Here is a 22,178-nt window from a genome sequence, read left to right on the forward strand (position 1 = left end):
ACTTGTGACTTGGAGTACCCAAACTATTAGCCTGGTCTCTGGATAGGCTTTGTTTTTCCAGTTAAAACTACATTACTGTTCCAGAGTGTTAACTCACAAAGTAACAAGCTCAAATTCAAATTCAGACTGTCAGTACAACGGGATGATATTCAGATGCATTATCTAGTCTGACAGTAAAATTTCCATAGCTTTCTGTACGGCTGGTCATAAAAAGGTAAATGGCCTTCAATTTTAAAAGGTGGCATGATGGATTTAAATAAACTAAACGCTCCAATAAGGTGTTTCTTAAACTTGAAAAACATTTTCATTAAACATCTACCATACATATGTAATTATATAATTACATATCCATATTAAACATCTAATGATAGTAGATGGTGATACAGCAATGGAGCTTTTCAAAGCTTGAATGAAAATTCTTATGTTGTTAAATGTCATGAGGCAGTTACATACATTTTTCTACTAGCTTTCTATTGTAGTCTTTACTGTTAATGAATACTTTCTGAAACTATTCTGAATTCCCCTCGAGTAATTAACTGTCCATAGTTTTGAATGTTATCTAAGCACCACTGACATGAAAACACTAAAAATGTTTACAGAAAGCAGATGGAAAGAGGAAGCTACTTACTGAGGGTGATGTTTCAAACAGATGCTTCGCATGCCCGTAGGACTTTGGACTTTTTGCTCCTCCAGCAGTCACCTGCCCTGTGATGTCACACCGTCTTCATTTGACTAATTCAATAAGGGTGCTTTCTGCTCTGTCCATTTGACTAAAAGAGAAAGACAAGACCAGAAGATTTGCTGGTCAGATTTGCTTCATTTCCCTTACATTCTCTTTAGTAGTAACGTACCAACATAACTAGACTGCATCTAAAGAAATATGATATATATTCACTGGATGCTTTTTTTCTTTTTTAACTGTAGGTACACCTTACTAGTACCAGGTTGAACTCCCATCAAAACAGACTTATTTTTCATCGCAAAGAATCAACAAGATGTTGGAAACATTCCTCAGAGATTTTGGTCCATGTTGACATGATAGCACAGATGCTGCAGATCATAGATGAGACCTCCTGTTCCACCACACCCAAAGGTGTGGAAGCCATTTGTACAAGAAACCAGTATGAGATGATTTAAGCTCTGCGACAGGGTGTGCTATCCTGTTAGAAGCAGCCATCAGAAGATGTCATAAAAGGATGGAAATGGTCAGGAACAATACTCAGGTAGTCTATGGTGCTTAAATGATACTCAATTGATAGTAAGGAGTACAAATAGTGCCAAGAAATGATCCCCTACACCATTACACCACCAACAGCCACCTGAATCATTAATACAAGGCAGGATGGATCCATGCTTTCATCTTGTTTACACCTAATTCTCACCCTATCACTCAAATGTTACAGCAGAAATCAAGACTCCATTTTCCCAGAGAACTGCTGCTCACTGGATATTTTCTTTTTTTCCCCCCCAGACCATTCTCTGTAAGCACTGGAGATGATTATGTGGGAAAATCCCAGTAGATCAGCAGTTTCTGAAACATTCAGACGAGCCTGTCTGGCACTAACTAGCATGCCACATCCAAAGTCACTTAAATCACCTTTTTTCCACTATTCTCATATTTGGTTTGAACTGCAACAGGTAATCGTAAGCATGTCTTCACACCTAAATATGCAGAGTTGCTGCCATGTGACTGGCTGATTATATTTGTGTTAACAAGCAGCTGAAAGGATGTAACTAACAAAGTGGCTGTTGAGTCTATATGTTTACACAAATGATGACACGCATTGCTAAAATTTTAAACTGAGTTGTTCTTTAGTCTAGTGTGTGTTGTCTACACTGGCTGCATGCAAAATCCAACTGATTACACAGATAATGCAGAGGAAATAGTTTATTTCCATGATAAACATTAGACTGGACAACATATTAACAAAATGTAAAAAAAGTGCATACACATGAACATTGGCAATGTACAGTACACAAAAGTTAACAAAAAGCATCAAACGTAACAAAATCTTACTCTCAGGGAGGTTTTTACTTATTTACATCTTCCACTCAAGCTCACGTGCTTTGGGGCTGACTTGTGCTCTATAAATACACTCAAATACCTCAAATAACCCCCCCCTCCCTACATTACAATGTGTTTTTAACGTCCTCAGTGCTTGGCTCTTCAGTGGGATTGTCATTTTGAGGCCTGATGCCTGGGACTAATGCAATAAAACAAACACAGCCATTTTCCATAGAGCCTGAAAACTGCCTAAATTAGAGATTATATAAAATATTTTGCGTGGTACAAACACGAGAACTTAATTATGAGTACTTATCAATACACAGTAGCATTTTTAATACTTTCTTCTTAAATATTGACCATGTCTGCAAGCTAATATACTCAAATAGCAAATTGTAGAGAAAAATATGTACAGACTGGTAAATTTCAAAGATAAATTCATCCTATCTAACAGTTTAATGTAAATGATAGTTCTCATTCCAGCAAATAAGGTTCTTCAGCTATTGAACCAATACAATGTACCACAAGTCTCAACAATATCAAACAATTACATCATTATTGGAGGCTATTAATAAATGGAAGTCCACCAAGTGCGTTGAGGGAGAAGATGCTGCTGTAAATGAGCTCGAGTGTGTTTGCATACATTATAATATGTGCTAAGTTATACATTGCAAAGGGTAATGGTTATTATTGGGAGTGAGGTTAAGTAATGTACAAAAAGCCAGACCATCAACACACTCACAGAAAATTTGCAAAGCCTGTGATGCTTTATGTTAGAGCTAAGGCTGAGGTTAAGGCACTTAAATAGAAAAAAAGGGACAAAACCAGCCAAACATAGTGCTGTGGTGCAGGGATGCAGGAATTTTGTCAACCTTAATCAGGTCCATGCGCCAAGAGCTTTAAAATGCTAAAAACTGGCTTAACGTGGAATCCCACCTTTAATACATTAAAGAAATAGTTTGAAATTTGATAAAGTATGCTTACTTCGACCGGTTTGAAGACAAAATCAACACCACCATGGCATTTGATTGGTATAGTCAGAAGCTAGTTAGCGTAGCATGAAAACTAAAAACAACAAAAACAAACAAAAAAAAAAGAAGATTTTTCACATTTTTTAAGTAATATAATATGTCAAATAGTGAAATAAATTGGTGGATTACAAAGAGACCCATAAACTTACTTTCTGCTTCCAGTCATCACACTAACCTAAGCTAACTGGATAATGGCTATAGCTTCATACTTACATTAAAGCATACCAGTTTTTTAGCTCCATATAATATTTCCTTAATCTGTCTTAACCTTTGCAAGTTCATCACTTGTTACAATTTCTGAATTCAAACTCTTTTCAGTTTGAAGTTGTTCAGTTGCAAGCTCTTTCAATCATCTTGTGTTATGTAACACTCAAATGGCCATGTGAAGGAAAAGACCAGCTTAAATTGAGCACCAAAATATTTTAATCTAATTAGTGGAGCAAACCTGCAGCTCCCTCTGATTCAGTTAGTCCGGGGAGAAAAAGGAACAGAGGTTGCACTGTTGTTCATACTTATCGAATTAAAAACAAACCAAATTTCCACAAAAATAAAGAATAAATGCACAGTTGAAGATAACCAAATGATTTGCATTCGTTCTTTGCACAGTTTTCATTTTTCTTAAGTGCTAAACACAGTAATACATCGTGCACGCGCTTTCTCTGCAGACAAACAGGCATCCTTTAGCAGCACACCCAGCGCGCCAGTAAGGGAATCGACACAAGAGCAACCAAACAGAGAATTTTACAGAGAACAAACCTTGTGGCACAGCAACTTTGGATTTGTGGCACACTACTTAGGAAACAGCTTTAAAAAAAACAAACCAGAAGAAGCCTTAGGCTATGCGACACTGTAAAAAAAAAAAAAAAAAGAAAGAAAGAAAGTATAAATAAAAAATGAGAAAAAGCTCTGAAATAACTGCCTGGGACACATGTGTGTAAACCTGCATGTGCTAAGCTTTGCAATCATCTTGATGTCATAGATTACCTTCTCTGCATTTAAAATAAAGGAAATCCAGTACAATAAGTTATAAATATCATCTGATTTTCATATAAGAGTGACTGGAGTTACTTTTTTCCATTTCACAGTATGTTATGAACAAATTTTTACAGCATAACCAGTTGACACGTGGATCAAATGTTATCATTAGAGCAAATAAGTTATACATTACACAGGGATGGGCTCCACTTGATACGGCGAACAAACGCAACTAATCCCTTAAACTTTCAAGAGATTAAAAAATATATATTTTTGATTTCCTGGTCTGTTTTCGTTTGCTTCAAATTATTTAGGGTTAATGTACTGAAATAGATCAGAAATATGACTGTGCATGGTGTGAATGGATACTAGAGTTGTGCTCAACTGCATAATCTACTGTATATGTGATTTGTGTGAATTTAAAAATATCTGTGGATGCAATCCGAGTGTCCGTGCATGTTACAGCTTTGGTTACATCCGAAATGATCTGGTTGTTGCTCGGGGTCTAAATGCCTTTCAATCTTCTGTCATTCTCTTATGCATAAGATGATTGATCAGGTTAGGCTGAATCAATTCAACATCCACTTGAAAAACGAATGCACCTTTTTTTGTTGTTACTTACAATGTAACCAATTATTAGAAAATCAAATGCTAAAAAACTCAAGTAGAAGTTTGTTGTTGTTCGATACATTTGTGTGTAAATGTGTTGGAGATATGTTATGTAATACTGCAAAGTCATGCGTGGACTAAACTAAGCGCTTTCAGTACATGATTAGATTAACTTTATTGGAGGAGGTCAGGGTGAAGTAGCCGCTGAGCAGAAAGAACAAAACAGTCTTTGACCAAAAACAGTCTGAGACGCTCCTGGCCCGAGGTACGGTGCTTCACAAAGAGGCATTAAAAAGGCTATGGTCACATCCACTTTTTTCTTTCATATAAACTAGTATGCTTTCACATGAAATGTTCTCTCACGATGCAAAAGCAGCTGCAGCAGGTAAAATATAAGTTAAGCTCAGTGATGGTTCAGTTATCTGTAGTAATATGAGGAAACAGTTGCTCAGCTATAATTACTTATTGAGCTCCTCCATGAATACTGGAAACAGAGTACACTGACAGAAGCGTGCTACTTCTGTATTTTTCTTTTCATCGACATTTAAATAAAGCACTCTGAGGAGTCATAAAGGAACCACAACTAGATGTTACGAACTGCCACTGCTGCACTGAAACTTGTCTTCTGATGGCAACATGGCGGCGTAATGCTCGTCTCGGCTGGGGAGTGGGAAAAGGGGATGATCCTGCACGTGTGGTGAGAAAGGCAGTTCGAATAGCCCACGGCGGCCTCAAACACACGGGAAAGTCTTCCACCCTGGCTCGATCTGAAGCATCCAGGCCTTAAGCACATAGTGAAAGCAATCGGCCTCATCTGGATCTCAATGCCGGAAGTCTACGACGGAGCTCTCTCTGTCAATGCACTGAGCTTCTGCAGCTTGTTTAAATGGAGCCGAGACATTAGAGTAGAGATCAGCACAGTGCTTTGTTCGTGGTACCACAGCAGCAGGTTTTAACTTCTCAAAGCCATTAAAGAGACTGAGACAGTGGCAAGCCACTTCTCATCCCCCCCATCTCATCTTTGCTTGAGCCACCGTGTTAAGGCAGGTGTCCTACTGAGAGCTGGCCTCCATGGCCATGCTTGGCAGCTTCTCAAGCTGCTCTGCCCTCTGTCGCATCAGTTCCAGACCAAATTCTATCCCCAGTCCTGGCATTTGCAGCTGCGGGAGCTCTACTGCTCCACCAGGTTGTAATTTTAAATCTTCAGCGTCACTGATGGCGTCAGTACACTCCCTTAACACTTGTTCACCCTGCGGTTCATCCATGTCCTCCGTTTCCACTGAGCTGCGGTCAGGAGGCGCCTCCTCACAGTTCATGGGTGAGGCCAGTTTCTGGTGGTTGGTTAGGGGAACAGCTGTGACGTCAGGGGCACAGGTGGAACAGCGGTACAGTTGAGTAGAGGGCTGGATCAAGTTAGGTGGTACAACTGCAGGGCTGGAAAGAGACTGCAGACTTGATGTGGAAGCAAAATTAGTTCCAGGCGGATCTATGCATATGGAAGGGACAGTGCAGTGGCGGGAAGGGTTAAGGCGGTGGGGACGGCCTCCTGTTGGACGGTCACAGCGCCGCCCTTGCGGTAGACGCATGCAGTCCTTACAGGACTGATAGGAGGGCTTCACTTTTAAAGGGTTTCCTGTGCTACCACTGTCCTAAATGGAGAAAAATTGAACAAAATGCAGCATATGGTCAGTCACATGAAAACTAAATATGTTCACTTTACAACATTTACCTCTACGACGAATAGATGTTTAAAATTGCAACTTAAAGACTTTATCTTTCAACTAAAAATGTTTTTGTTTTTAAAACTCACATCAAAAGCTGCAGGACAGCTGCGCTTGGCTGCTAGGCGGTTACTGTTGTTGGTGTTCAGGTTGGCTAACCCTAACCGGCTTTCCTCGCTCCTCTCATCCTCCTCCCCCATTTTCTTCCCCTCTGAATTTCCAGGCGTTTGAGCCAAAGCTGCCATCTCAGCTTCCTCTTTCTTAGCTTCTTCTTCATCCTCTTCTTCCAAAGTACTGAACTCGAGCCTCAGCCTCATGTCCTCGAGGGGATCAAGGCGTCCACAGGTCTGGGCTGCGGTGCCCTCACCAGGCAGGGCTAAATGGGCCATGGGGAAACCCTCGTCCTCCAGCAGGGCATCTCTCTCTACATCTTCAATCTCAATAAAAACTCTTTCCATACCGAGCAGAGGGGGTCCCCGAACTGGAGTGGAAGGCTCACTGTCAAGTGCGGAGTCTGACAAACGTCTAAAGTAATAATTATAGTTAAGAGAGTCTAGAGGTTCCATCTCCAGACCCATACCCCTACAGGGAGATGCCCCGCAGCCTCCCCAGGCTTCCTCTTCTCTGAGTGTTTCCCCTCCACCGGCACAATGGCCTGAGGCTTGCAAATCATCCGATCCCTCCTCATCTGCTCCAGGCCTCCATAGCTTGTTGTGACGCTGTTTGCTGCAAAGGTGAATTAGGCTTTAAATGTGACTAGAATAACTAAAACCACACAGTTATAATCTCTTAATTAGCTTCATGAAACACAGTGGTTCCATCTGTTGGCTCTGCAAAGTGCAAACCTTAGTGAAAGCATAGACCTGCTTACCTGGCATCTAGAATTCCCTCATACTCTGCTAGCTGTCTCATGAAGCCGGCGTTTGGCTGAGCTATACTCCGTTTCTGCTTGACAAAGTTGTAGGCTTTCTCCAGAGACCAGCCATACTCCTTCATTGCATAGGCAATAACAGTAGAGGCAGACCGGCTCACCCCCATCTTACAGTGCACCAGGCACTTGGAATTATTCTTCCTATTGGATCAAGAGAAAAGAAAAATCACTCTCACCCCATTTTATGAATCTAGACAACAGTAGCAAGCCCCCTCCCACCCCCAAGATGACTGGTTTGTTTTGCTCTCACTTGGCTTTGACGATAAAGTTGTAAGTGTCATTCCAGTGGGCCAGCAGGTCAGTGGCGTCCTCGTCGTACACTCGGACATTGTGGTAAGAAAACAAGCCTGGGAAAAAGTTGTCGATCTCTCTGGTAACGTTCAGAATAAAACCCACTCTGCAAAAAAACCCATCATGTTAATATTTACTCCTCTGCCCACAGACCTTTATCATAGTAGGAAAAATCAAAACAAAAAAGATCAGTGAGTCCTGAAAGAGCTCACCCACAACCAGGTCTTGATTTGCTGTGACAAATAGCAAAGATTAGATTTGACAAAAAGGCTCCATTCTACTTAGAAAAAGTCTTTCGTGTGTCCAAAGTCATGCAGGCATGCAGCTTCTCTCTTTCTTCTTCTTGCACTTTCTTCTTTGAGCAATTTTTCTATGTGGTGTTTGAGCATGAACCATATTGTTCATATAGACTGGATATAAAAACTGGATGTAGCCTTCAGGTCAGATACAAATGCTATAAACCTGCATTACTTGCTAATGGCCAGCAGGAGGTGCCTCCTCTGGTTGCAAAAAGTAGTCATGCTGTATTTTCTATGGGCTACAAGGGAGGTCTTTTACTCTGTTAATGTATGATATCAGTAAACACTTTCCTGATGGGTCTAAATTCTTACTGAATACAACATGTTAATTGTGTAAATTGTGGTGCAATGTAGAGAAATAACAGTAAGGTGTAGGGTATAGCACCCTTGTGACTGACAGATCTCTACCACAAGAGAACTCTCCTTCAGTTTCTCAGCCAGATCCTGGCCTCACTTGTGATGTTTGGTCTTTAAACACCAAGACAGCCATGGCCACAAAGCTCAAATCCAAACTACATTAAGTAATGCATGACGCCAATATTCATAATTTATATGCAATCTATGGTTATTACTAAAGCTCTGCATATTTTCATACTTAACTTCAAGCACAAAGTTAAGTCAAGCACTTAAATTTGGTCTGATTTTAACAGACTTTGCAATTATATGTCTATAGGAATAACAAGAGACACATAAATGAGAATTAGACAAGTGGGATTAAACCAAGACAAATAGGTTAGATTCTTTGGTTAGTGTTAAGCTCTCAGCTCACCCACACTCACGTAGCTCTTCCAGGTTGGAAGCGTTCCACTCAGAGCCCTAGAGAGGAAGAAAGGCCGAAACTTACACAGAATAACTGTATTTAAACCAACTATATACCACAGTGAAAGAGTATTTGGCTATCAGTATGGAGGGCGGGTATACAGAATTCTAAATTATACTACAAGATGCAAACAACTCACCAAATAGACATGGTCAAAGATAAGTGTAGCCTTGTCCATCTGACCCAGGATCAAAAGCATCTCGTTGTCTATAAACTCCTTGTATTCTTTGAGGTTACAGTTCATATGCTGCTCCAGCTCGTTACGGATCTGAGGATGAGGAATTAACATGAACCCCCACTTTCTTAAAAACATGGTTTCCAAATGCATTACCAACCACAGGTTAAGCATTGGTACCTTTATTACTGTAAAGGTTCTACAAACAAAAGGTCCCTGGTTCATCCCAGGAGGCAAATCCCTTAGTGTAAAAAGTGTAAAAGTGTAAAAATCTGACAAATAAAACACGTGGTGCTGCCTGCTCTGGGAAAATAGTTTTTTAATTTTTATTTAGCAAAAATGCAAAAAAACAAACAAAAAACTTGTTTTGTGCTGAAGAGATTAAAATAAGGCCTTTTGCCTGAATGCATAAAAACAAAGATCTGCAGTGACTAGTTATTGAGGAAAACACACTTAAACTTTTATAGACAGCTAATTTGAATCTTTAATTAGTGTATTCTTTCCTAAAACGTGAAAATAAAATAAAATTTAGACCATTCCTTGCCCGTTGAATGACAAATACTGATTTGGCACGTACCTCCTTTGAGGTGATGTTTTCCAAGTCTTGAAACATCATGATGTTGCGTAGTTTGGCTTTAATGGCACATTCAGTTCTCTCTCGCTCAGTTGGCCTGCACATAATGAGTCAATGCATCAGTGCTGTGGTCTGAATGAAAATTTGCATAACAGTGTTTCCCACTGATGAAGACAAAGGCCAGAAACAGAAGAACAGCAGCTCGTGTCCAAAGCATATAAATTTACGACTAAAGACACACGGCGCAGGCACGTTTGATCTATGATCTGTTTGGCTGCATGAGATCTGTTTAAATCTTCTTTGAAAAATACAGGATAATTAATTAGTACTGCATGACTTAAAAGATGTGCCCGTTTTTCCTTCATTACATGAGGTGAGTTGCTATGCTGGGTACTCACTGGTCGACGAACATGGTGGGAGAATCAGACCGGGTGCTCTCCAGGTCGGTCATAGCATTCCACTCATTGATGCAGCTTTGCTCAGAGGTGATGCAGCTCTCGTAGAAGGCCATCCATGTGAGAGCAATGCCCCCTGGGAAGTAGTTGAACCGGCGGGACACCTCGCATGCCTTATGGAGGACCTGCAGGGCGGACCTGCAGGAACACGATGCAAACTTTTAACTGCTAAAGATCCCCATTGAACAGAAGGGAAACCTGCACATTATTGGTAATTTTGTCAGCTGACCAGAAGGTGGCATGTGAACGCTCACATACACAGAGTGTGGTAGGAGTGTCATCAGTGGAAAACAGACTCAAATATATAAAAGGTAAAGTATCTAAACAAGATGTATCCAGAAGATTTTGGTAGCCATCAAAAAGCTTCTGACATAATTCTGAGTGAATATTTGACCATCAAGACGTACAAGAACTGGTTCATTTAAATTGGTCGGTTTTAAGCGTAATCCGCTGCTTTCTTCATTCCAAAACCAGTTTTGAGCTGTGTTTTGAATCATTATCCTGTTATAACCCCTAGTTAACTGTGTCTAAGTTTCAAATGTCTAGCTGCTGATTCAAGATTGAAGTTGATTAAACCTTGAATGAAGTTGAGGAATTGGGAGGTAGTCCTCCTTCATCATTTCATCCACACTGTGCAACATAACAGTAGCACTGGCAGACCAGAACACGATGCTGCCACCACCATGGTTGACAGCTGCAGTGTTCATGGCAAGATTGAGGTTTGATGGTTCCTGGGTTGTTCCTGAACATCCTAATCAATTTCCTCTCATCTGAGGGTGACAGTTTGGGTCTTCTTCTACACTGCGGCAAAGCAATGCCACATCTGAATAACTTGTACTTATGTACAGTTGTTTGAACTAATGATCCTAAAATCTGCAGATGTTTAACAATGGCTTCAACAGACTTGTGTAAATTCACAATTTTCCTTCTTAGATCTTCACAGAGTTCTTTGAAGTTCTTCATTGCTTATATTTGATATTTGTTGATATGTGTGCACCTAATTTCCAAGAAATCCTTAAAAGTCCCAAAATTCCCATGACATCCATGCCTGTGATGAGTGTATGTAAATGTCTGAGCACAACTGTAACAGACCTTCACAACTTGCACAAAGACACGAACCGTATCCTCCAACTTAACACGAACAAATGTACACATTTTTAACTGATTTTAAATTCAATTCCCAATCACTTTGGCAAAAATGTTGGGTAACGGCGTATTAACACAACCCCACTTCTAGACAGACATGAAGAACTCACCACATGGCCTGCACAGACACAGGCTTGAAGACATGTGACCGCCCTGCTGTGCTCACACTGAAGCCTCTAGTGAAGAAGAAGAAAAGCCGGAGAAGGAGATTAGTTTGGACTGAGGTGAAGAGTAATGAGGGGGATGTAAACACAGACTGGACAGGGCTCGTCCATGGGGTCTATTCAGGACACCAAACAGTGGAACATTCCTCCAGCTTACAGAGGCAGGGACAATGTTAACAGGTCAGCAAGAACTGTTATCACACAGAGGAAAAAAAAATATCTGTGTAACTCCCTCCACTGCCACTGGTGGGCACTAAAGCCTAAAGAATAGGCTCGAAATGAGCCTCGCTAGAAAACCCTTGTCTCACATTTTGAAGTGATCAGAATGAAAACATCCATTAGTGTTTTTGTTCTCTGCATGTGGCAAAGTGAAACTTACCCATCTCCATCTAAATGTATGTTGGTATCGCTCCACAGCGGCAGCACCATCCCAATAGAGCAATTCTTACTGTAGATCACAACAACATGAGGTTAACAAATCTCATTAAAACAGGTAAAATGTGCACGTGCAGAGAGACTAATTACCTGTCCTTATCTGTAAAGTCCATTCCCAGGACGACGTTTTCCTCTGTATCTTGGTGGCCAGTGGTGTAGATAACCACCATATAGCGCACTCGATCTGTCCAGCTGCTTTCTAACCGCACAGCCTGCACGAGAAAAAGGAGAGACTGCAAAACACTGCGTCTGGACTCTACAGCAGTACTGTTGGATAACAATAAAATGTGGCCACATTCTGGATTTATTCTGCAGATTTGATTGGGTAAAAACCCCAGCTCTTTTCAAAAACGAAACTTTTTTGCAAGCTCAGGAACAACATCTGTGTTTTTACATATGTTTGCAATCCCAGGTGTTTGGCCTATTCCTGCTCTTCTATTATTTTTTGTTTCATGGATGGATGGATGGATCTGCCATTACAACAATGATCTACACGCCAGTTCTTTACCGTTTCTCTTCCTTAAGAATAGCTTCTTGACAGCCACCACTGAGACCATTTGTAATGAGGCAGTAGTGAACACAGTACATGACACTACAAGTTTTTGGCTAATAGCTCTGTGGGAATCACCTTGTTAACACAAACATACAAATTTAAGCCTGTCAAACTGTGTTATCCATGACATTTTTCATAGATGCATAGATTCTAAACAAATTGGAACATATTATGTACTTTCTATAAAAGATTTCTCTGAAAATGATCAGGTGTAATGACTGGACTAAAAGTGAATGGAAAAGCAGCCAGTGTCCAAAGATAACCCTTGAAAGACCTTCAGAAAGCCTGGAGAACCTTTGAAGCTAAATATAAAGACAGGTTATTGGGCTCAAGACTTTTGCACATTACTATAAAAACACTCAGTTAACTAGTGGAGCAGGTCTTTACTTTTAAGTCTCTGATTTCATCTTTGCTGAATCAAATAAATGAAATGAACGCTTCCAGCAACAAAAACAAAGCAACACATGGCAACATGTTTGTACTGACCAGCTTAATGCGATCTTCAGACCGGAGAATCTTAAACATGACCTGCAGATGTTGAGGCAAATCACCTGAAAGTGAAACACAGACTGTGAAATGATTCAACAACAATGCCTTTAACATAATTCACATTTTTCCTCACGTGGGAACTGATTAAACTGCGTTTTGCATGCCAGACTGGCTGAAGGTCAGCGTCACAGTGTTGTCGTCTGATATGGACAGGATTTTGCTTGGTTACCATGGCAAATACCATGGCAAAGAAGTGGATTTCATGCTTCTGTATGTTTATTTGCATAAAATATAACAACTGAAACTAACAATAATCAGCTGACAGACATACTGAAGATTGCACTAACAATATAGATAATATACACTTTAATCAGACATGAGCTTTAGAGACGTGATTTCTGGACTTTCCGAAGGTCAACTACAAACTGACCATTCAGCTTTTTCTATTGTTTTCTTCAGTGGGAGGAAAATTTTGCACATTTCTCACAATGAAGATAAATCCAAATCGTTTAACCTCCCAGCTGTGCTGAAGTAAATATTTAGCAGAGGTTTTTACAAACTGACTTGACCTTTCCTGCCCTTGCCCACAATTTTATAGACACACACAAAAAAAACAAAGAGTGTTAGTGAAAGAGACTGGCAGAGAGACAAGCACGAATGGCAGTCACTGATAGAGCTGAATGGCAACCAGTTTCAGTCCAAAGATTTTAAACATAAATTACATAAAGGATTGTTTTGAACTATGGAGCATGCAGACATTATTAGGTGAGTCTAATAATTAAACGGTGAAGCTGGAAATGAGCACAAGCACACAGTTTGAGACTTGATCGTTCTTCCCCCAAAGGGACGGAGTTTGTAATTGACTGTTTGCTTGTCTGTCTGTCGGTCTGTTTGTTAGCAGTCTAGCATCCACAGTTTTCAAGATATCATTTTCTAATTCTGTGTGATGGCAGATGCCAACAACAGCTGATTTAACTTTGGTTAAAGCAGGTAAAGGTCACCCCAAATGTGAAAATCAGTAAAAACTTTATGCCACCCACGATTGTTTTTATGGATCGTCTTCAAATTTCACAACAATATTCTACAGTTTGGGGGACATGAGTACCTAGGCTAGCTAAGCATTTCCCCTCAACCTTATTGTTAGTGCCCAGTCAAATTTTATCATCCTTAAAGGCTATTTTTTTGCCTCTTTTAGATAGTATAGCAATGTGAAGACAGAAAACTGGGGAGAAAGAGAGGGAGAAAACACTCTGGTCATGCCGCATGTGGACACGCTCACCCACTGAGCTAAAGTGGCGCCCACCCAAAAACTATCAAAGGAACTGTATTGAGTAATATATCTCATGAAAGAGCATGCAGAGAGCTGTACAATGCCGCTTTTATATTTTCAATACCACACCCTACAACATTACAACAACGCCATAAAGTTTAGCAACTGGTTCAGTGACAACCGCATTATTATAACTTAAAGTCTGAAGTTTTTACAGTTTATAAAGGCCAAACGTTTCAGCCTATTCTGCTCCAATCAAAGATAATAAAAATAATACATTTTTAGGGCCTTTGACCAAGAAAAATGTCAAAGGCCCTGACCTTTGACCTTGCAGCAGGTCATAGGTCAAAGGTCAGGGCCACACGAATTGGGAAAAAGCTTCATTTTCCATTGAACCAAACTTTCATTTTTTATTGGGGGACATCAGCACTTACTTTGTTTTTTCTTTAAAACAATATAAGGTTGTTTTTCCATACAACATTATATGACACAAAAAGATTAATATACTGCACTAGATTTCCATAGTAACAATGCTGGCGTCATCATAAAAACATCAAAGTTTTAGCATAACGCTTGGCCTTATGGGGGAGTTGTGCCCTCTGAGTGCTCTTGTATGAAACAGTCTATGTAAGCCTGGCGTTGAACTGCAGGGCTCTTCGGGTCAGACCGAATTATGTGATGCTTCAGACTAAACACAAACGAAACCCACAAACACGGAGAAAAGACTCGGCAAATACACATTTGCTTTTGTCTGGGGTCTTGTTTGTGCAGTGAACATAGGTAAAAGAGAAAAAACACAAAGCTTTGTGTGTTTTTGCGTGACTCTGTTCCCACCTGCATGTTTGTGGTGGGTCGGGGTCTTTGGTCCTTGCGTGCTGCCACCTTGCTGGAGGAAGAGGGCGGCTCCTTTGACCATGAAGAAGCTCTCGCTGAGGCTGAAAAGTAGATGTGCAAAAGAAATTCAGTGATGCTGATGCCTGGACACAACTACACTTTGGCCATAAGCAGCCAAATTTGTCATTCTATACCCTAAAATCCAACCACAAGAAATACTGAACTTTCATCAAATGGCAGCAAGTTGGGCTGCATGGTAGCGCTCACAGCTAACCAGCTCACGTATGCCAAGCTAAAAGTCACAAAGAACGGACTGCCTCGTGGAAAATCTGTTGAGCTGCAATAAGTTTAAATAATCTCACTTCCTTGAAAAACATCACATCTGTTGTACTTTAACTCCATTCTCAGCCTTTATTATTATTATTATTATTATTATTATTATTATTATTATTATTATTATTATTATTATTATTATTATTATTATTATTATTATTATGGACTGAAATAGGAAAAAGAAAATGGCATCTCCTCCAGTATTTTATCATGAAGGATTTAATCACGAAGTGAAGAAAGTGAATTCAAACAGCAAAATAAGAGCAGAAGAAGAGAATTCCCTCCACAGCGTGCATGAATTCCCACCCTGGATCCAGAAGGACGTCACGATTTGGATAACTCAGTTATTTTCTGGAGAACTACAAAATGATATCTGACAGTTTCTCATATTTTACTCTGATATGCATTTGTGAAGATGTATTATATAAACAAATCTTCAGGCGAACCATGCAGTCTGCCTTTACAAACATTTGTAAAAGAAAAGGTTGTTCTAAAGAGGTCACTGAATTCCAGCGTGTTACTGTAACACGATGCCGCTGTTGCAACAAGTCAGTTTGTGGATTTTTTTTAATCCACTACTGACTGTAAGTTGAGCAACTCAGCCAATGAAGTGGCAGACCACAAACCCTTGAAGAGCAGGGTCACTGAGTCCTGATGCATGAAAGTCTGCTGACTCAACATCTGCAGAGAAACCTCCTCGGGCATTAACATCAGCACAGAAACGTGCTGCGCCAGGAGCTTCATCGCATGGGCTACGGTGTTCGAGCAGCTGGACCAGTACCTTTGTCCAAAATGGCGTAAATTAAGTTTTTTTTTTTGGCTTTGTCTTCAATGGTAAAAGAATCCTTTCAAAATTTCCTGAATTCACAGCAGCAAACACACCAACCCCAAAAGTTAATCCCCTTCACACCGGGCCAAACTCCACCTCTGTTTCAATCTTGCTAACAACAGACTGACAACCTCAAACAATCACATAGCCTCACTGGCAGATGTAACTAAACTAAACCAACAGCCTTTAGAATCAAATGAAAAACAAACAAACAAGAAAACATTTTCTAAAATTCAGCTCTGACATTACTTCGGCGCCATCAGCTGATTTAAACCGATGCAGTTCAGCTTGAAACTTTGTCTTAGTAAGAATAACAAATAGCAGTTATAAATCAGAAAAGACAATGTCAAAAATTGTCAGCGTACTTTCAAAATATAAACATAAATGTAAACGTTTGGTGATAAGGTTGTTAAACTAAAATTGTTAAAGCTGAAAAATAAAACTTCATAAAATTCAACCCTAACTGTGCACACAATGAGCCATTATTCTGAAAAGACTTCTTTTTTTGCTCTATACAATATCCTGTACTCTGAAATGACGTCCTTACAGTCCTCATTTCATTACAAAATCCTGAAGTCCAAAGTGATTCTGTTTACTAAAAAAAAACCCCAATGATTTGGCTTTAACTGACTGACCTGCTGTACCTCCTGTAAACAGGTGAGTGCAGATACTCCATTGTGTTGCACATTTGGCCAAATTTAAGCTGAAGTCACACACCAGTAACGTATGAAAGGCCTGTCGGGACACAGCACACAGCGTGAGCAGGTACTTCTCTTATTTAGTCCTGTTTGGATCACTGAGCAGGACGGATGGCTCATCTGGGACTGAAAGTCAGCAGAGTCCTGATCCAGCACATTTAACAGCCCTTAGTTTTAACAGTAATGGTGACCAGACTCCACTTGATTGGGTTTGTTGACCTTTATGCACCTCACACATACACACACACACTCAGCTATCTACATGCACTCAAACGTTCAGACTTCCTCTGCTCGGCCCACCTGTGCTGAATGAAGTACTCCTGGGTCATGACTTTGTTATGAAGGCTGCACTAAGCAGGAGGAGAGCTTCAGCGTATTTTCTCACACAGAACAGTGTGTAGCTTTGTTCGACCACGGTCTCATTCCTCTCTTGACCAAAAACACACAAAGCCTGGTATGACTGAGTGGGGCCATCACAAGGCCTTTTGTTTCAGCTCCACTGCAACGTGCTATCATTAATCCTCTTCAACTGTATGTAGAAGACGAATGAGACGAAGTCACGGAGGATTTAGCTTAAAAAAAAAAAAACAGAATCCCTGAACAAATTCACACCGTGACCGGGTAAAGGACTGAGCACGAAGAAAAACCCAATTCTCAACCATCAGAATAAGACTTAGGATGTAGATTTTAAAGCCGCTTGCTTCTCCTACAAATGTTTTCATGACTTTAAAGTAAAAGAGCTCACATATTCTATACTGCCACTGTTTGCAGATTGTTGCTAATACGGATCTAGTATACAGAATGATCTTGTTTGTGCTGCTGTGAAGACTTACATGCGGCAGATCTCCGTCCGAGTCCAAGTAGCTTTCTCCACAAAGTGAGGCAGCACGGTGAGCATGTCTTTATTTGAGGATTTTATGACCAGAAGCATCTTCTCTCAGTCAAACTGCCCCACTCCCCCTCCCTCTTATTAACATCTACCTCTGCACAGCGTGTTTGGGTTGAACCTGCCTGTCCTTCCTCTCTTCCCCTTTCAGCTTTCTTTCCATCCCAAACCCTGAAACCTCCGGATCTGTGCCGCCGGGTTCCGTTCAGATTTGGCTCCCCAGTCTCCTCTTTCACAGTTCGTGATTCAGCAATCGGCTCTCCGTATGCAACGCCCGGCCACAATACCATCATTCATTCCAGGGAGGGGAGGGCGCACGGGGGTGGGGGGGGGTTGTTACTTGGCGTCAGTCTCAAGTTTGACATGCAGAATTCTAAATTAAGACTACACGCTGATGAATCTGCGAACCGCGGAGAAGCTCAAAGCATGATACGACCGTTTCAACTCTGACAAACCCACACACACGAGCACAAAGGCAGTCTGTGCCAAAGCTTTGCTGACACAAGTCATGATTTTTGTGACGTCAAGTTGATTAAAGAAAAGCCTCGTGACTGAGCGGGGACAGCGGTTTATGCGCTCTGTTATGCAACGGAATGCGAGAAACATTTTTTAAAGCCTTGTCAAGTTAAATCAACTGTTCGTCCAGCAGATTTTTCTCCTTGACAGCTCTGAGAAACCGGGGCCAAAAATCAAACATAAATATGTGACTCATTATGACTCACAGGCCACCAGGGAAAAAAAAAATCAAATAAAGTCATTAATGTATAAAATTTAATAGCATTAATTTTCCTGGTTCAGTTTATTTACTTTTATTTAAATCGTTTCCATTAAAGACACACACAAAAAAACTATTAGATGCATTCATTTTGCCACTAATGTATTCATGCATTACTGCATCATCTTGCCGCTGCAGTGATACTTTTTTGTGTTTAAATAGTTCGCCATGATGGATGGAAAATCTGTGATATACAATTGAAATATGTAGAAAAAAGGATTTTCAGCTTGTTAACAAATTATTCAGTAAGGTCATATGTCACACGCTGAGTATGCATGGCATGTGGGAATTCTTTCCTCCCTCTTTTTATTAATTCATCTTCAGGAACGCTTTTGCATTGCGCTTAATGCAGATATTCCCACTGCAGGCCTGATGAAAATACTATTAAATACAATAATTATCATTCATCTTTTAAAACCTTCCTTTTTCACTCTCTTTTTTGAAAGTATACATGTTTTTTTTTAATGTTTACTATCCATACCGACAAACCCTTCCTGACATCTAGTATATTATCTATTGCACAGAAGCATTTGGCAGAAATAGTCAAATTCAGCAGGCACCTATTAAAAAAAAAACTAAAGATACACTAAACATACCCAAATTCCGATCAGACCCGTTTACTTCCTGCGTTTCTGTGCAGTCCAATTCTGATCTCTAAAATATTTTTCAAAACAGGCATACAAAGTATTTCACATGTGACTAAAGTGCACCTATAATGCTTCTCCTTACATCTTTTACAGTAATATAATCGCCATGGTGGAGGCTGCTCATGCTAAATGTCACCAAAGGTCAGCGTATATGCAAGTAAACACTCCTGGCTCTTTATGATGTCAAACGGGACTTCCTTATATGGCCATATCAGACAAATAGCCTGGCTTGTACACAGAAACCCTATCCACCCACTTCATACCTTCTGTTTGTGAGAGGGAGCCAATAGGAAAAAAGCTGGCTTAAGGACAAGGTGACCTTAAAGGGAGAGGTGCTAAAGCAGCTTGTTTCAGGCAGTGGAGGTGAATGTACGAATGCAAGTACATAATGAAGCTGAACGTTAGCCACTCTTTATCCTGTCAGCTTCCTGGGACAAAGCTGAGATGCTGACTTCCATCATTACAGCTGTTAAGTCAGTGTCAGGTTTGCTGCCTTGTATGTACTCTATTTCACGTAGTGCAAATGCATCTGAAGTGAACTATCCTGAGCCCGATTCTCCTTTAATTGGTCCAAAAACAAAGAAAATTATGTGCTGTATTACAATTTCAGATCTCATTATAACAACAGTATGATATGCATTGTTGTTCAGAAAACAAGACCACTATAAGAAACGCAATACTTTTGTATTCTGCTATAAATGTCGTCTCTAGAGAGCTTCAAATATGTTAAAAAAAACCCAAAAAAAAAGTGTCTTACCTCTGATTATTTTTCCTCTCATCATCGCTTCCGAAATCCTGAAAGACAAGCACAAAGAGCGAATCTGAAACAGCATACAATATATTTATACTAAAAAAAATAAAAACTGTGATGATCATGAACAGTGGAACAGTGGGAAAGGAACAGAACTATTTCATAACAAGGATAAAGTTAAGAGTGCTTCACATTAATAGAAATGCAGGCACCAAACACACATGGACCACACGCTTGAGTATCCTGCTAAACATATCACACAACTACAACTGAGAGGATTTTACATTTTTTGTTCGAAATTTCTGAATTTTTGGCTGCAGTTGCTCTTAAATAAGTTGAACGTCTCAAGGACCATGCAGAGATGGACGAAAGAATGCCTGCGCCACCTGCTGGCCATCTCTCTGCAGCCTGGTGAACTAATCTGCTATGAAGTTGCAAAGAGCTGACAGCTCAATCCTTAGGACACCTTCAAATTTCAGGAATAAAAAACGAAAAACTAATTCAGACATCACACACACACACACACACACGCACACACACACACACCCTTCCTGCCGGCTGACTCTAGCAGAATAGTGATGGTGAGATGAAGCACCCACCTATCTTCAAAGCAAGGCTTGTCACTGCTTATTTTTGTGCCTCAGCCTACTTCTGAGCGCATAATCCACTTTCCTAAAAACCCAGAAAGTGGCGCACGAGCACAGATGTTAGGATTTCACGTGGATAAAAACGTCCAACAGTGCTCCATCTCTAACCGACGCCCCTGCTTTCACAGGTGGAGGTTTAATGCCTCCAACTCCACTAAGTCAGCATCACTTCTGCACGCAACCCGACTAGAACCAACAACCCTTCTTCCTGCTATGTAACTTGGAAACAAGGAGCACGGAGCTGATCGGTTTGTCTGCGTGGTGCTGCGCGGGATTTGACGTCTCGGTGAGGGCCAAGCGCATTTTCACGGTGCAGTTATGGATCTGAGCTATTCTAAAATTTCTAGAAGTTCGCAAAAACACTTGGCTCGCTCTCCCCACATTTAAGGACCTCCTTCCCAAATTGGTGACCGCACTACTCGCAAATAAAAACCTCGGCAACACCGAGACCTGCGAATGTTTGTGCAGCAGCAAAACGAGCACTTTGTGTCTTGACAGCTAAATCCGACAGCCCCCCTCCGTTTCCCCCTCCGTCCCCTCCCCCTCTGCAGGATTTTTGTTTACAAATCCCCTGCCACAGTAGCCACAAACAACTCCCTGTTGTAACAATATATCAAGTTTGCAGCACACAAGCGCACACATTTGGACACACGCACTATGACGGAAACCAGGTTAACCCTTTCCTGCAGGATATCAAACGCAAACGCCACCCAACCTATGTTTTACACACTCCCGTGGGCGCATTCTTGGCGTCTTCCCCCTCACACACACAAAGACCCAGCCCCCCGGCATTTCCACTCACCTCCCCCGCACTGCTGTTGGTCGTGCTAGCCGACGATGCTGCACTGGGGGTGGGAGAGCGCTGCAGTGTCACCAGAGCCATGGTCAGTGAGCTGCAGGAGAGGAGAGGAGAAGGGAAGGGAGGGGAGGGGAGGGGAGGAGGAGCGCCTATCCGGGAAGATGCGCCGCTGAGATTGTCGCTGTCACCGGGGAGAAAATGCCTAGTCAGACTCTCATCCAGCAGCAGCACCTGACTCCACTGCCCCGGCCGTGCTCCCTTTCGGTCCTGCTCCGTGCGTCCTCTGCGGTTACCGGAGTCCTCATGGGCAGAAAGTGAGAGAAGAGAGAGTTCCTGGGTTTTCGTTCCGCGCCAGCAGCAGCAGACTCTGTGATTTCTTCGCTGGTGTGCAGACAGACAAACAAAAACACAGCGCAGGTTGCAAGCGGGGCAGAAATGACATGCAGCTTTGCCGGATGCCTGTGATTGGCTGGCCTACTTCGCGTGTGCGCTGTCATTGGGCCAATGTTGTCAAGGTGACAGGCCAGACTAGGAACTCCCAAAAACAAATATTCACGATATTTAATGATAATTATAAAAATATGCTCACGTTATGAAACATAGTGTTTGTGAGAGGACGTTTTTAAGACAACAAAAACCGATTAATTTTATATATATTATATAATATTTATAGATGAAAATATTACAGAAAACCTTTCTGCATTCATTGGTAAGAAAATGTACCAAAATAATACATAAAAATAAATATTAATTTTATAAAATGTCAAGTAAATTAATGCTTAATTTTTCATAATTTTTGTCAAAAAATGCTCATGTTTACCATTTATCTTTTAAAAACTACAAATATGTATACATTTTTATTCCCCCCCATTTCTCACTGCAAATAATGAAGTGTATTTCCCTCATTTGCATACTGATGCAACAAAAGCATAAAAAAAAATCTATAAGAAAAAAAATGTAGATGCTAGGTTTTAGAAAGTGGGAAGTAAAGGATAAATTATGTCTAAATAAATACATTTAAATATGAATCAATTAA

General features: G+C 40.8%; 1 protein-coding gene across 2 annotated transcripts; it reads right to left on the bottom strand.

The window, feature by feature from the left end:
- Positions 1-1,873: 1,873 nt before the first annotated feature.
- On the bottom strand, positions 1,874-22,164 carry ssh1b (slingshot protein phosphatase 1b). Of its 2 annotated transcripts, XM_005934681.3 has the most exons (15): positions 21,146-22,164; positions 19,703-19,740; positions 14,778-14,878; positions 12,671-12,735; positions 11,722-11,843; positions 11,576-11,644; positions 11,143-11,208; positions 9,830-10,024; positions 9,435-9,528; positions 8,822-8,950; positions 8,632-8,678; positions 7,523-7,669; positions 7,213-7,413; positions 6,431-7,067; positions 1,874-6,269 (listed from the first exon to the last, which is right to left on the bottom strand). In XM_005934681.3, the coding sequence occupies exons 1-15, from the start codon at positions 21,224-21,226 to the stop codon at positions 5,673-5,675; spliced, it is 2,589 nt and encodes an 862-aa protein (XP_005934743.1). In that variant the 5' UTR covers positions 21,227-22,164; the 3' UTR covers positions 1,874-5,672. The 2 variants fall into 2 exon arrangements, with proteins under 2 accessions (XP_005934743.1, XP_005934744.1); XM_005934682.2 differs by lacking the exons at positions 19,703-19,740; positions 21,146-22,164 and adding an exon at positions 17,471-17,836.
- Positions 22,165-22,178: the final 14 nt, after the last annotated feature.

The sequence above is a fragment of the Haplochromis burtoni genome, unplaced genomic scaffold, assembly GCF_018398535.1.
Source record: "Haplochromis burtoni strain Fernald_Lab_line unplaced genomic scaffold, NCSU_Asbu1 Contig_182, whole genome shotgun sequence".
Lineage (NCBI taxonomy): Eukaryota > Metazoa > Chordata > Actinopteri > Cichliformes > Cichlidae > Haplochromis > Haplochromis burtoni.